This window comes from Clinocottus analis, unplaced genomic scaffold, assembly GCF_023055335.1.
Source record: "Clinocottus analis isolate CAN_PGR_092001 unplaced genomic scaffold, fCliAna1.0.p SCAF_16, whole genome shotgun sequence".
Taxonomy (NCBI): Eukaryota; Metazoa; Chordata; class Actinopteri; order Perciformes; family Cottidae; genus Clinocottus; species Clinocottus analis.
Genome location: NW_027175887.1, coordinates 10746583 through 10762517, shown reverse-complemented (window position 1 = coordinate 10762517; position 15935 = coordinate 10746583). Strand labels below are relative to the sequence as shown.

General features: G+C 41.6%; 1 protein-coding gene across 2 annotated transcripts in view; it reads left to right on the top strand.

The window, feature by feature from the left end:
* Window positions 1-15935, top strand: part of prkcab (protein kinase C, alpha, b) — an 83670-nt gene that overhangs the window by 21900 nt on the left and 45835 nt on the right. For both annotated transcript variants that reach the window (XM_068577900.1, XM_068577899.1), the window contains exon 3: window positions 6174-6256. In XM_068577900.1, coding sequence (XP_068434001.1) covers window positions 6174-6256 — 83 coding nt within the window. The remainder of the gene's footprint in view (window positions 1-6173; window positions 6257-15935) is intronic.

Here is a 15935-nt window from a genome sequence, read left to right as displayed (position 1 = left end):
ACTGCCGCGCATGCACAATATGGATGTGTGTTACAGTTCTTACAGGCATTGTATCTGGCTGCTTATTGTGTTTACTGTATGCCGAGAAAGTGAGAAAAACAAATCACAACATGCTGAGAAAAAAACAAAAAAACACAAGCGTGCACCCTGGGGTCATCGTTTCAACTGTCTGCATCCGCTGTCTAGACTTGCATAGTCAAACACAGATCTCAGGAGACAAGGAGCCAAGGTGATAACTGCTAGGAGACTGAGGACAACATATAAGATCGGTGATGCAATCTGACAAGGCCAAATTCACCTTGAATTCCACTTCAAGTCCTCCCACCCTAAGATCAGATGTTATGACGTTCAGATTTTCTCTCCCTTTGTAACTGCACGTGAACACACAGCAGTTTCAGTGAGTTTGTGACAATTTATTCAGTTGGAAACTGGGCAGCATCTACACTTTACTGAATCTTCCGATTTGTTTTCTACTCTGCAATTCCCGGCTCCCTTGCAGAAATTATGTAATTCTTTATATATGCACATATTTAAATAATCAAACACAGGAGGACTTAAGGAGACATGAGGAGGAAGATTATGTTCTGTTCCTTTCCGTTCTTATCTATCTCTATCTGTTCATGGCTGCTCTATTCATACCCCACTGCCCTCTTTGCTTCTCTTTTCTTTTCTTGTAATGTAGTCCATCCGCCCTCTTTGTGTCCTTCTTTATTGTTGCTTTCAAGGTCATGTGTTTGTGTCCCCACTGTGTGTCTATGTCCGCTGTGTCCCTATAGCATGCATAATTGAAAGTATGTGCTGAAATTGAGTTTCCTAGCCTTTGTTGTAGCAGCAGCTCTGTTCATTTTCTCCCTCTCACAGCAAACACTGCTTGCTGGTATATCACACATGCTTCATCTCTCAAGGGTGGTGGGAAAAGGACAGAGACGTATAGTGATGTACTGAGGCAATTTAGTCGGCTATAGTTTTTTAACTATGAACCAATCTGCCATTACTTGGACGGGATTTTTTACCTGCATTGGGTATTTTGAAGGTGACCCGCCTTGCTTCCAAGAAATGAGAATAATTTCAAGAGCAATGTGGTGCCAAGGGAAAATGATGGATGATACACATTGGCCAATAAAAGCATACCTCATCCTTCCAAGATGGGGTACATTTGTCTTGTCTGATTAGAGAATATAGGACTGGTGTTGCTCAAAGTACATATGACGTTTATTTGTATATTCCTAACTGTAAAGAGCCGCATTTAAAATGAAAGTATGCTCAAATAAAAAGCATAAGTCAGAGAAGAGCTGGGTGCTATGATGACATATATTGTCAAACGATATGGAAATGTCTTTTGTTTAGAGTTTATCTATGTTGGTTCTACGATGCAGCAATGTTAATGTTGCTAAAGTACTTTATGTTCCTCGCATGTGGTAACCAGAGCAGAGCAGAGCAAAACCAGGTTTTTCTTTCACTTCAAGAGGACACAACATGCAGAAACGTTGTCAGAATCAAAATGACCAAAACAGGAGGAGTTTGTAAGAACGTCAGACACAGACTTGAAAACCATCCTGTGCACGCTTGTCACACGCCCGTCTCCACTAAAGGCATATTTGGGATGCAGGCTATCTGTATTGCATACTAATGTTTTTCCTCTCTGACTGGCCAAACTGTCGAGAGTCACTTCAGACGTGGCCGTCGATCTCCACCAATCTCAAGAGAGATAGTGGTTATGTGTCATGTGACCTGGGGCTCTGGGCATCTTGGATCTGCCACTCACCCCAATGGCAGCAGTTCAGAGGTCGCACAATGGAAGTCAGATGCCTCTGGAAGAGATATCAAACATGGATGAAGTACTGTTTATTCATTTTTTGACAAACAGTATGGACGAGGGAAGTTAAGGGATACACTGCGGCTGCTGGTAAATTATTTAACGGTCGGTATTGCTGAGGAAAATATATAATATATATTATGAGAGGTGGAATTTGCTCTTTCTATATGCTTTCTTGCTTCAAGTCCAGAATCAATCATCTATAACAACATACAATATAGGTTTTCTTTGAAGTCAAGTCTATAAAAATTGGATGAGTACTTGACACAGGCCGGTGTCTCTGATGTATGTGGCATGAGGCACTTCTATTGGCTCATTGTATGGTTCTCTCTCATTCAGCACTTACACAGAAATAGCTTTTCACTCATCATTCATGCTCACGCGCACGTTTCTTTGTGTTTTTGATTGGTGTATTTATAGTGTCCATTGGCCAGGTGTAGAACGGTGTAGAGGAAATGTCCTCCCTCACTTCTCCAGTACCGTGGGGTTCAGTACACACTGTTCCAGCCCTGGCCAGAATCAAGCCTAAAAATAACTAAGAGGAAAATGCACCTCCCTCACCCTTTCCATGCCTCTCCTCTCCTTTCATTCTCTGTCATTTTTCTTGCATGAAATGACAAACAATTTACAGAAAGGCCATAGAGCCATAACAAGGGGGGAAACAGAGCATTTAACACAATGAGCAGTCTCTGTCTGTGTTTATTTAAAGTGTACGGCAAAAAGAGGGGCAACATTAATAATTTGTGCGTAATTTCCAGATGGTAAGGAAATTATCATTTTATCTAAGTTCACCACCACAATATGTTGGTACTTAAATGTTGTTGGTGCAAATTATAATATATATGTACAATGTTAGAGCAGACAAAATATTCCTTCAAAACTCCATGTCTGTTGACATGATACCTTGATACGATGTCTGCCTGAAGTTTCTTGATACCGATACCGGAACAATACCACGGCACAAACCTAAAACTTCCTGAACTATTGACAACTCAATGCAAGTGAGATGGTGAACCAGAGTGTTCATATACTTGAATGTCTCACCATTGACTAGAGATACTAAATTAATTCAAGTAACTAAACTAACAAACAAAAAAAAAGTTCTAATGGCGCCACTGTTGCCGTTGAAAAGGTGGGAGGAATGAAAAGTTAATAAGCTTTGACTTTCTATAGTCGTACATTCATAAGTATAAGCATGATTCATAATCCTTAGCTACAGTGTCCACTGGCTGTCCTACTATCTGCAGCGAATGGAAGTAGAGTGCCGCTTTGCAACTCGCTTTGGCACAGCGACTTAAATTTATGGTATTGGTACTAATAAAATGGGTTATTGTTCCGTTTTTAGCAACGGGGTATTGCGATAGTTGTTTAATGTCAGTATACCGTGCAACACCAATGTCATCACAGGAACCTCAAACCCCTGTGGATTTCTTGCCTCCCTCTCCGCTTATTCATTCGTCACACACTTTCTCCTGTGGATCTGGGATCAAAGCTCAGTTATCTTTGTGTTGCGGTACTCTCTGGGGATCTGGATCAATTCCGTGTGTCTGGAAGGTATCGAGTTAGTCCGGCGCTGCAGGTGTCCTGCCCTCTCCCTTATCTCCACCGCAAGCTTTTCATTTTGGCAACAGCGGAGCATAATTTTATTAACAGCGGCTCGGTAGATTACCAATTTCACCAGATTAGCCAGGGCTAAATCCCCACTTTAATGCATCACTGGTTGAGAGATAGGGATGTGGAAGGAGAGGTGGAGGAATTCCACTTTAGTGCGTGTAGCAGTGGGAGAACATGACACAAAATGCCCACGGATGGAGACAAATATACAAGTATAATGCACTTTTTGCCGTCTGCACACACACCCTCACAAGAAAGCGTTTGTGTTGTGTAAGCTGCTTTGTAATGCCAAAGCCCATTATCTCTGTGCTTATGCAATTAGGCTGGTGAAACAAAGCCCATAGTAATTCATCATAATATCCCTGACGATACAGTATGTCACTGTGTCACCTCTGCTCCTGCTGCTTCACACTGCTCTCCCTGAGAGGACTTGGAAACACTTCGTACTACTGAAGTTCCCTTGACAGATCCTTATGCCTGAGTCATACCAAATACGCATTATAGTGGCGTTCAAATCACACTCAAAAAAACACTCCAAACACAATTAAGTACTCCTCCAGGGCTCTTTGTATGTGTTTCTTCCTCTTTTTGTCTCTTATCATCAGAGACTGTGAAAAAAATTAGACTTTGTGTGTGTTTGTGTGTCTATGAAAGTTGACGCCAGGGATTAGAGTCACTGAGAAACACTGTCTCCGTCCTGTTATAAACTGTCACACGCACGCACACACACACACACACACACACACACACACTCGCACACATCTCTTCCACTATACATAACTTGGTGGCCCTTCTTCACCTCTGGACTGAGATCAGTGACAAGTCAGTCTGCTCAGCGCCACACTAGAGCACTAGCAGACCTTCAAGCTGGTCTGAGATCAGCGCTAAGCACAGGCGTCGATGGAGGAGTGGGTGTGTGGCTGCTGAGGGTGCTGATAGAAGGAGAGAAAGGAACTAAGGACGTCAGTACACCCGTGATTCACATATGGCTAGGGAGGAAAGGAGAAACCCAATGGTTGCACTCAGAGAGAATCCTGTTGAGTGAAACTGAAGCACTGAAGATGAAAATACACGTAACAGATGTCACGTGTTTTGCATGTAAGAAACCGTTGTTGTTGTTTTCTCGTGATAGCAAAGTGGGCAGGATGTGGGCTCAGGGGATTGAAAGTTTGACTGTGGACTCAGAGGTGGATGTGGAGTGGGAATGAAATGCTCTGAGGTCAATACCAGAACAACTGTTAATCTATTGAGCAGTGACAAATAGAAAACTTGATTTTGAAAGGAAATATACTTATTTCAACTCCGGATATTATCATTCGGAGTTATCACACACGAGTAGGATCTGTGACATCTTCAGAGGTGTACAACATTTCATGATAATCCATGTGAATGCACCATTGTCATCTCGAGGGTCAAATTACCCAGCGTGCAGACAATTCTCCACTGACTGGTTCCTCGAAAATTCCCAGTGTCATAACATACTTCTTCTTTCTTTAAGCGTACTGTGCATTATATAAATGACAAATGGCACAAATGGCACAGATGACCACTTCAGAGCAGAGAGCAGGGATAAATCACTTTGGGCTACTATTTTGCTGAGCTGTTCATCCCCCTCCTCTGCTCCATTTCCTCTTTATTACTGCGAGAGATTAATTCATACTGTACGCTGCCACTGGCTCAGCGCTACACCAGGGGAAAGGGAGGATCCACCTCTGACACACACATATACAGGGAGCAATGCTGTCATAAGTATTAGGGTTGGATTAGGATTATGATGATAGAAACAATCATCACGCTAAAAATAGTGACGACGATGATACCAGTGCTCATATTCACGATGATTTATCCATCCATCTAAAATGTATCTAATTATCCGGATGCAGTACAGCCATTTGCATGGACGGTCGAAACCCCTGCCGTTTCTTGGACACATTTCCCTTGTTTTACTGATGGCCGTCAGATTGTCTGGCAACCGTGACGTAGCTGGCAGAGTTAGAGACAAAAACCACACAGATACAATGGTGGGAGAGCACAAAAGTGCACATGAACAGGCAGGCGGCTTGACAATGAGCGAAGCAGACAGATTGTGTGAGAATGAAAAAGAAAGAGAGATTGAGGTATTTCGAAAACAATGGCCGGGAAAAAATACAGTTGGGTACACAGAGTGAGAGCTGGGGAGAGAGAGAGTCAGCTTGTCATCGACGCTTTTGCTTTTCCCTCCAGATCTGCGGCCATGTCCAAATGTCAGGGACGTCAGGTGTCATGTCAGCCGTGTCACGCCGAGTGACACTTGTGGTAGAGGCGGATCCCAGTGCGGTGGGAGACGATGATGCAATCGGCATCAGCCAAACAGACTGTGAAGAATGTTTGGTTGATGGAAGACTGGTCAGAATGCACAAGATTATATGGTGCCATCTCGCGTGGGTGTGAGTGTGGGAGGGTTTGTCTGTCTGCATCGGTTTGTGTGTCCTTACTGGAGAGGCTTGTCAAACTCACTTTGAGCTTGATAGGCGTTGATTTACATGCGCGGTCTCTCGCTTACTGCCTTTCGCTTTCTGTTGCTCCCTCTGTCTCTGCCTCTGTCTGTCAAACAACAAAACACCAATATGACTTACATGCCTCTTGTGTTTTTACATTTTATTCCCCAAAAAGACACATTTGGTGGTTGAATGCACTGTATGTGTGCAATGCTGTGTTGTCATAAATCTTTTCTGTAAAACTGTCCTCTCTCTTTTTCTTCCAGTGTGCTGTTTTGTGGTGCACAAACGGTGCCATGAGTTCGTCACATTTTCCTGTCCTGGAGCCGACAAGGGTCCCGACACGGACGTGAGTTTCTTTCTCTTTAAATACACTCAACACAGCTGATGACAACATTTGGGTTGTATTCGCTATACGGGACATTTGGGCACGCATACTCTAATAGAAGAAAAACTACTATTAAGTATGCTTTTTTACAATGTTTAATGAATCAACTGTATTTTAAAGTAGTACAGCTTTTTTGACTGTTAAGAAACAAAGTCAGTGCAGAGTTAAAATGTCTTGTGAAACATGAATGCACCTCTGATAGGGCATCGGGGAATCAGAGGCGTGAACTAATTTACAGAAAAGTAAAACCATCCGGCTACGCGTCGAGCTAAATACACTTCCAATGAAGGTTTAAGGTTTGGTATGAATCACAGCGGATTCACAAGTTAGTGACATTGTCCCTCCTTACAAGAAGGAACTATTTTAACATAAAGTTGTTTTAGATCTTTGAGATGTAAAGTGATGTTTCCCTGTCAGTGTTATGTCTAGCGTGGCTGATAGTGACTGAGACTTACAGTGATCTAATGATTCAGTTAACGACAAGTAGAATATCCAAAGATGTTAATCTAATAAGCAACTGAATACTTAACCACTTTTAGTATAATGTTGAGATTTAATCAAACACCATTGAATTCATAGCTCTGCTCTAGTTTTACTTTTCCATCCATTTCTTTCAACCCTACTTACAAGGACCACCTTGAACAGGAGATACATCTCAGGGGGTTATTCCTAATAAAGAAGTTTTATATTGACTTTGGTTGCCCCATCAGTCTTCCTGGATTTGAAGTTGGCACAGTCATTACACTTGAAAACTCATTTGGTTCCTCTCTCTCCACCCTCTCGTCAGACTTAATGAAAGAAAATCCAGTCAGGCTGACCATTTAAAAAAACACTTGAAAGACCAGCGTATCAATAATATATTATGAAAGGGAGTCATATCGCTATATCTTCCTAATGATTTTTTTCTCCATCAGGCTGTATAAATCACCCCTCCACTGCTGCGTGCGTCCACACACCAGGTGTGATAACATTGCACCTCATTAGCCTCCTCGCTTTCCCCCGAAGCTTATCTGACGCTGCCGGGGCATAGCGGTGGTGTTTTATCGGTGTCGGAGTCTGACCTCTGTGGTCCCCCCGTTCCAGTGGGAGTGCAGCCCTGCTGTAGCCGCTGAGCCTCAGTCTCCTCTTCCCTCCAGCCAGGAATGGGATCCGTCCTTCGTTAGATAGGAGTGGAGGTCAAGCCCAGCAGCAGCAGCAGCAGCATGCACTGATGGCTGTGTGTTTACACGCAACAAGCCCAAGCCCCGTATGCACATAGTTTGTGCATCCATACAGACGATATATCTACATCTACTCAGGTGCTATACCTGAGGTACTTTACTTATCCGCTACTTTTTTGGTACGTTTTTACAGAGTACAGGAAAATGCCCTTTTTACTCCACAAGATTTAATTGACAGCTTTAGTCAGTAGCTAAGGGCTCAGTGTGAACGATTTAGTGGCATCTAGTGGTGTGTTACAGATTGTAACCAACTAAAACCCCCTCTGCTCACCCTCCCTTTCCACGCCTGTTTGGGAACTACGGTGGCCTTCAAGTAGCAAGATTTTGGGGATTTTAGTACAACTCGGAGCTACTCTTCATCTATTAGCCTCTTATCAATACAATAATAGGATTACAATTTAGTTATATTTTCGGTATATCTTAATGGTTTTATAGAGCAGCAACAGTTATGTTTACAACAATAAAGTCACAATATAAAGGAATTCATACCTCACTGGAAACAAATGTAAAATGTTACAAATAAATAACTTTTAAGGTCAGATCTGAAAGAATGAAGGACACAGACATCCATTAGTATCAGTGCGGCCAATTTATCTCCTTGTAACACACTGTTCTCTTCATTAGCATTTTCAGAATGGTTAGACAAAATATAAATCAACTAATACCTTCCCTAAATCTTATTTATTTTTCTAGGTGAAGACACCTACCCAAAAATAAGTAACTAAAATCAGACGACCTTCAACAAGATAAAGATGATGCACACATTACTGCCTCGTTAATCTAGTAATAATACATATTATTCTAAAGTAACTGTTGAATATTAATACTTGTGTACTTTTACTTGAGTAAGAGTTTGAATGCAATGCTTTCTACGATTATTTTTCCACTATAGTATTTTAACTTTTACTTAAAAGAAACATTAGTTTACTTTGTCCACCACTTACCCTTACTCGTGGTACTTTCTTCATCTCTACTATACAACTGAAGACCAACAATTAGACGCTCCAGAGCTTCAGCTTCACCAGACTGAAGATCTGCTAATGAATGTTCCCAACTCCAATTAAGACGCATGCCCACACCAGCGTCCTGTCATGTTCACACCAGCAAGAACCATGTAGCAATGTCTTCGACATTTAATTAACGGCACGCTTTGTTCGCCCTCCTCGCTGTGTTTTTCAGGCTCTCCTCATTAAATACCATCAGAAATCAGTTAAGTGTTTGAAACATAAAGAGTCAATGTCGTTTAGTGAAGCCGTTGCATCAAATGCAATCTATAGTGCCCTTTTTTAAGCTTTGTATTCAATGAACTTCTATCAAAGCAGTCGCTCGACACTGGCGTCTCCTCTTTCTTAAGGCTCGTTAGCCTTGTCTCGTTATTTAAACATGCATCTCCTCCGCTCTGTCTGTCTTTCTTTCTCTCTCTCTCTCTCTCTCTCTCTCTCTCTCTCTCTCTCTCTCTCTCTCTCTCTCTCTCTATCTCTCTCTCTCTCTCTCTCTCTCACACACACACACACACACACACACACACACACACACCTGTATTCAAGTGCCCATTGTGAATTTTGCTCTGCCTATTTTCATGCCATTATCCACCGACTGGCTTTGGTGCAGAGCGAATAGAGAGCCCTTTAGAGATGGACCTCTTTTGAATTTCCAAATGATGATACAGCGCGGGACTCGACTCATTCACAAACAAAGCACTTATTCCTCTTTAATCTTGTCGGCTTTTGACCCTTTTTCTCAATTGAAACAGTTCCCATGCAGCATAGTTAGTTTTGAAAGACTGCAGAACAAACAGTCAACTTGTCCGTGATGTCACTACGTGAATCCTCCACAAGTCGCCAGTGGATCATGTGTGCTGGTGCTCTATGCTAACTACATAGCATGTGTAGCATTACAGACTGATTGTAGGGAGACGTCTCGAAGAGGAGAAAATGAGAAATGGGATCTTTCCTAAATGCTCTACATTAATATGCATATTTAGTAGCAGTTAGGACACTGTGATGGACATTTCAACTGTTTTCTGGCGTTTTAGCGACTAAATAATGAATCGAGATGATAATTAAAAGAATAACTGATAATGAGAATGTTTCTCTGCTTCGGAGTGAAACTTGTTGATTGTGTTCCCTGTTTGGCCTCAGAGAGAATGGCATGACTCACCAGCACCTATCCATCCATCCATCCATCCATCCATCCTCTCATGAATTTGGCTTGGGGCTCGAACACTTGCTGTACTACGCTCTCTCTCTCTCTCACTCACACACACACACACACACACACACACACACACACATACAGACCCTTTGCACTGTGGGCTGTGAGTGACCCTCATGTCGGCCTCGGCATGTGAATGGCGTCATCTGTCAGGCAGATGCTTTGATCCACTCGCAGAAGAGAGAGGGAGAGATATTTGCATTAGCATTTGAGTGAAAAGTGCTCTCTCTTCTCTCTGTTTTTCATTCAGCACATTGTGAGGCGTAGGAGGTAAATAGTGCTGTATTATACATCAAGGATCATTCTGGAAGCAGTGAATGAAGGTGACTCATCCATAGAGAATCACTGTGGTTTCACAACCAGATTACATGAGCCTAATAAGCCTAGATGTCTGACCAGATCAAGTATGGTTGTTTTTCCTGTTTTCTTTGTGATATTACTTATTTCTTAGTGACAGATTTGGTCAGTGGGATAACGTTCATTGGGTATATTGCCGTTATACTCTCTTTGGCAGATCCTCTTTCCAACCATCTGTCTTTTGCCCTGTTCATTACTAACACTGCTGCAGAGCGTTCGCATGCATTTCATGTATTTTAGATGGCTTTATTTTTTCACATCCTCCTCCATATGGGTGATTTATCACATGGATTTGCCTTACTGGATATTTTTCCTCCAGTTGATTGTGGGATATTTGTTTAATCTTTTTTGTCATTTGTATATATTTCAAGACTCAGTTCTGGCAAAAATAAAAGTCTGACCTAAGGCTGACTAACATTTACACAATATCAAAGTCTCTTCAATGATGCATGAACCAACCCCTCATATGAGAAGGGAAGAAAAAAAAAAACTGGCATGTTTCAGAAACGGTTAGATTACAAACCTCAGCGGTTATCAAATAATCTGACAACTATTTTCTCAATTAACACATGAATCATTTGATCCATAAACTTTTTTTTGTCATAATTTCTTATGTCTTAAAATTGGTGTTTTGCAGACGAACGCTCCAAAGCCCATTTTTGACTAAAAAATCAATTGTTAAAATAGTTGCCGATTGATTTGCTGTGGAACAACCAAATGGATGAATCAATGAATTGTCGTAAAAAAAAAAAAGTGGATTTTTACATTTGTGCAGTTAAGCAGTTTTCTCCACTTAAAACAGAGACGCTGGAATAGAGGAAAGTAGAAATACAAGTCATAAAGAATGAGCTCTGATTTGATTGCAAGCCAGTTGTCCCAGTCTTCAAGAAGAGTCACTGGTGAGAAGTTCATGTTAGAACTGTCAGAGAAGCATAACTAGCTTCTCAATCTAATGTTTGTGGGTCCCGCTTCCTATTCATTCTGCCCAGACACCGTTTAACTAAAAATCACACTGCACAAAGCTCTCGCAAAGTAAACGTCCACATAAACTGTACAGCCACCCTCCACCCTCATTACTGCAGTCATCAGGCCTGTTGACACCGAGTCTGCTGAAACTTACACCGTCGACTTAATTGGTGTGACGAGCAGAGCGAGAGGCATCATTACCAACAGGCTGGCGTGGAAACGAGGATAGCGCTGAGAAAAGGAGAAGGGAAAGAAAAGTGAGCGTGGATTGCATGAAATAGATATTTTAAAAGTGAATACATTAAAATGAGTAAAACTTTACACAAAAAGCAGATAGAGTGGCTGCATTGTTTATGTCTCACCTGAAAAAAAGAATTTCTTACAAATGACATTTTCTGAAACGTTGCTTTCAATTCTTAATTCACTCTCAAATTCAAAATCCTCCCCATAAAATATGAATGTATGCCCTTGACTTACTGAATTTATTCCCTCAAATAAAGGATGTCTTGTACATGATATCTGGCTCCTACTGTAAACACAATGCGTACTGACAGAGATCCTCTCTGCTTCATCCTTCTGTATTGTTGGAAAAATCATATTTAGACTACGTTTGTCATTTAGGAAAAACACAGCTTTGGGTTCAGCTTTATTTCGACACAGAAGTCTTTTGTTTTTGTTTTTTATAAACTGCCTGCAAAAAAAACAACCAGCTCAACTGTTTCCAGCTCATTAGTTAATTTTCAGATGTATCCAAATGAGGTCATCGGTAATTCAGCTGCAGTTTGTCTTCTGTAATTCAGCACAGTTCAGGTCTGAGAAACTGTGACTGCCTGCGTTCAGAAAATGTCATTAGGAAGAGAGCACAGTGTGTGTGTGTGTGTGTGTGTGTGTGTGTGTGTGTGTGTGTGTGTGTGTCTGAGGATAGTTGTGTATGCGTGCGGGTGATTTCAGCTGATTAGCCAGCAGCACATATGACGCGAGGTGCCAAAAGGACAGTGGCAGTGGGGGTGAAGAACTATTTATCACAATCACCTGTACAGCCTGAAGAAGTGAAAATGGTTTATTTTTGCCAAGACTGTGTAAGATAGTCTCCTCATATCAGGCACGAAGCAACACGCCTATCTGCGCCGCACTGAGAGGTCGTCCCTGGTAGCTGCAGATGGAGCACGACACTGGTCGCGACCCACACATTTACACATAAAAGCCTCTTTTGTAGATCACCGAAACATTTATACGTATCTTCTCAAAAGTATCGTTTCTGTTTTTCTTCACACATACACAGTATGATGACACACTTTGTTTTTTTAGATATGAGGTCTTAATGATGTGATGAATCATCTTTCATGTACATGTAATAAAAACTTTCTTTGGCCAATTTCGAATGGGATTATAAATTGGGCTATTTTCACAGGTACCTGCTGATGGTGCTTTTGCCGTCGCCCAGCAGCACAATGTATCTCCAACTTTATTATTTTGGACTTTAAATGTTCCCGAATGGGTTGAGAAATTCCTTCTTTTTGTTGCTAAATAAACCGTTTGAAAAGCCTCTGAAAACATCACGACCTACCCACATTACAGACACTGAAAATGTGAACGGCTGTAAATACTGGCAAGGGAATGCAGAGCGAACGAAAGTCACCCGTTTGTTTATTGTGTTTCACAGTTTTAATTCTGACTCATCAACACCTTTATGCTGGAAATATAATTTGTCTTGTTGACACAATCGCTTGTTGGCACAATCGCTGCGGGCCTAAAATCCCAGATGAGGTCATAATGTTAATGTTCCACTTGTTTGGGCAGAAAAAAAAATGTCTGGTTGGTTTATTGGTACCAGTCAACTGTCATTTACCCACGACCGACCCACATAGAAAGAGGGAGTGAGTCCGATGAAAAGAGTTGAGTTGCTGCACCAAGTTGACAGCCACCTACAATTTAGCTTAGCTTGACTGTACAACTTCCACTTCCACTTTCAAACTGGGTTCCTGTGCTCAGATATCAATGAATTAGTCCTTTGGTGGCGTTTACCTCGCCTGGTAGCCTGCAATTCAGCTGCGTCTCGCACCATTAGCCTGGCAGTCTCAAGCCATTACCCTCCCGGCAGCTCTAACCTCTAGCAACAGCTGGGAGAGCGAGCCAACACGTCTGTTACAGCAGCTTAACCAATGTCAAATCTCTCCACATGTTATTGCACAGAGAGCAGATTACAGCTTAGAGTCCAGCCTCGCTCGGCGCGACGGCACGTGGCGCAGAGTGCGGCCACAAGAGCGGACAGGGGCGATGAATTAACTCGGCGATAACTCTGCACAATATGCAAGTCAGCGAGGGCAGATTAAAAAAGACGACCGTTTGTCCGTGAGTCGTTGACCCGCAGGAACAGGTCGGTTTTTAAGATTACAGACGTTATGGTTATGCAACGCCACGACACTGAGGGGCTGTGGACATACGGCTGCTCTTCAGTCGCAAATCACCATCTTTCAGTTAAGTAGTAAGCAACATTACTTGAGGCCGAGCAGATGTCCCAGACTGACGCAGCCTCTGGTCATTTCACACAGATTGCTGTCAGTAGGAGAGATGACGTACAAATGTTTTATTTCACTACTATTGGTTTAACTGGTCCGGCTCGTTTTGTTTTTTTATAGCAACACAGTAAAAAATGAGTTCATGACGAAAGTAATAATGAGTATGCATTTATATGTATATAATTATTACGTCTGTGCTCTGGACAGGATTAAAATCACTGACCAGCACGGGTAATGTTAAAATCCCCACAGAGTCAGTACTCTAAACTCTTTGTTTCCTTTGGAGTTATCATTCGAAAGGCCCAACAGACAATCAATCATTTGTCTATATGAAAAGAACCCATAAAGCATATTTTGTGTCTACTCCCATATGAATTAAATACTTATAAAATAAAAAGGTTGCCAGTCGGAGTCCAATAAGCAAATCACATTGAACTGAGCGGTAATGTGAAGAGAAATGGAAACAAAACCGCAATCTTGAAATTATATTCTCTTCAAATATTTAACAGCAGATTTTAGCAGAATTTTTAATTAGTATGTGCTTGTGTTGGTCAATAAAGATGACTTAATCGTGCGTCATGATATTGCAATATTTGATTTCATCGCGGTAGAATTTCTTGATTCCATTACAAGATGATAAATTATCATTTTGTATCGTCGCCCAGCTCTCGTTCAGAGTTAAAATGTATCTAGAGATTAGAGAGATGTTACTTTTCATTTTTAGATTTAAAAAAGGATCATATTATCTATACTAAAATAGTATTGCTTATACTTTTGTTTTGTAAAGTTGATAATACACACATTATGCAAAGATATGAAGAGCATGAAATAAACATACTTTAATCATCCAAAATCAATAAGCTGGAAAGTATCAGATGTCTGAACAGCTGGAAAATATGAGCAATTACATAAGCTGCTGATTTAATTACAGATACCGCTTTGCAATCTGCAGTTATTGGTCCCATGCCTGGTTATATAAGCCAGTGTGGGGATGAATGTTGGGGCTTGTTGGGGACGCTGTGGTTTCCACCTGCTGTCTCAAGGCAGGAGGCAATAATGAGGAATCTGAGAATACGAGTAGTGTGAGACACTGAAGACTCCCAGTGGCAAAGTGGTCCTTGCTGGATATTGTGCAACAGAAAATGTATGGTCGGTTTGACTGGAGTGTCCTACGCCAAGTTGCACACACCTAATTGCACAGGACACGTGTGGAACTCGTCTTCTACAGTAAATACATCTTCTTATTATTGTTATCTCCGTCATGTTTACACCTCTTCCTGTGCTGGAGTGTGAGCGCACGGAGATTTAATACACTTGTGTGTCAAACGCTCTCCTTTTGGTGCTATTGATAGGGTGTGCAAATGAAAACATCACACGTTGCCTAAATGCAGCACGTCTAAATGCTGGAGTGTGAAGAACACTGTTTGCATGACCGTCCCCAGGAGAAGGAAAGTGCTGTGTCGGCTTTCACTCACACTCTGCTCCTCGTCGCCTCAGGTCTCTTTGCTTTTATTTTCTGTCACCCGTGCTCCACTTGTGTCTAAAAATGACCATCGTACCAAATAAACGCACAGTGGGGAATGAACGCTGTTCCAGCTGAGCAGCGGGTGGTAGCATTTAAAAGGTCCGAGCCGGTGGGCCAATAAACCAGCAATTGGCCTTTTTCTTTCTGAAAGGGCTGCAACCAACCGTCATTTTCATTATGGATAAATCTATTGATTACTCTTTTTTTTTTTGATGAATCAAGTAATTGTTATTATTGTTAGTCTATAAAATGTCAGGAAAAAAATGACATTTTCCTGACAGTGACTTTTGAAAGCAATGTTGCTTGTTCGGGCTTTTTGCTTGTGCGTCGTACATTTTCTTCCTGCATTTGCTTTGAGATGAGTTTTGTTTAAACGGTAGCACTGAAACCGCATCGTTAATCAATTCAAACTTCAGTTTTCTCCGTGCCGACATTCTTCAGATCAGGACTTTGTCTCCAGCAGCTGCATAAAACAGAACCAACTGTCTCCTGCGCCCTCCTCTGTGTGCTTTCCTGAAGAAACCTTGTTTTTCGTCGCGTGATTATGTAATAACATTAGTTCTTATCTATTGAATATTGCTCCACAGCATGTGTGGTGATTTTCCTTTTGCTTATTAGCAGCGCGGCTCATTAAAATCCACTCGCAGGCTGACAAAGACAGAAACCTTCTCCCTAAATAAACCCCAAAGACCTGGACGGGAACAGTGGGGAACGAGTGTGAAGCAATTAAGAAGACAGAGAAGATTTGCACTGTTCCAGTGATAAACAAGTTAATAAATGTTAAGCAAAAAGCAACATAATATAGTTGGACGTTGCGATAATTAAAGCCACGGGCTCAT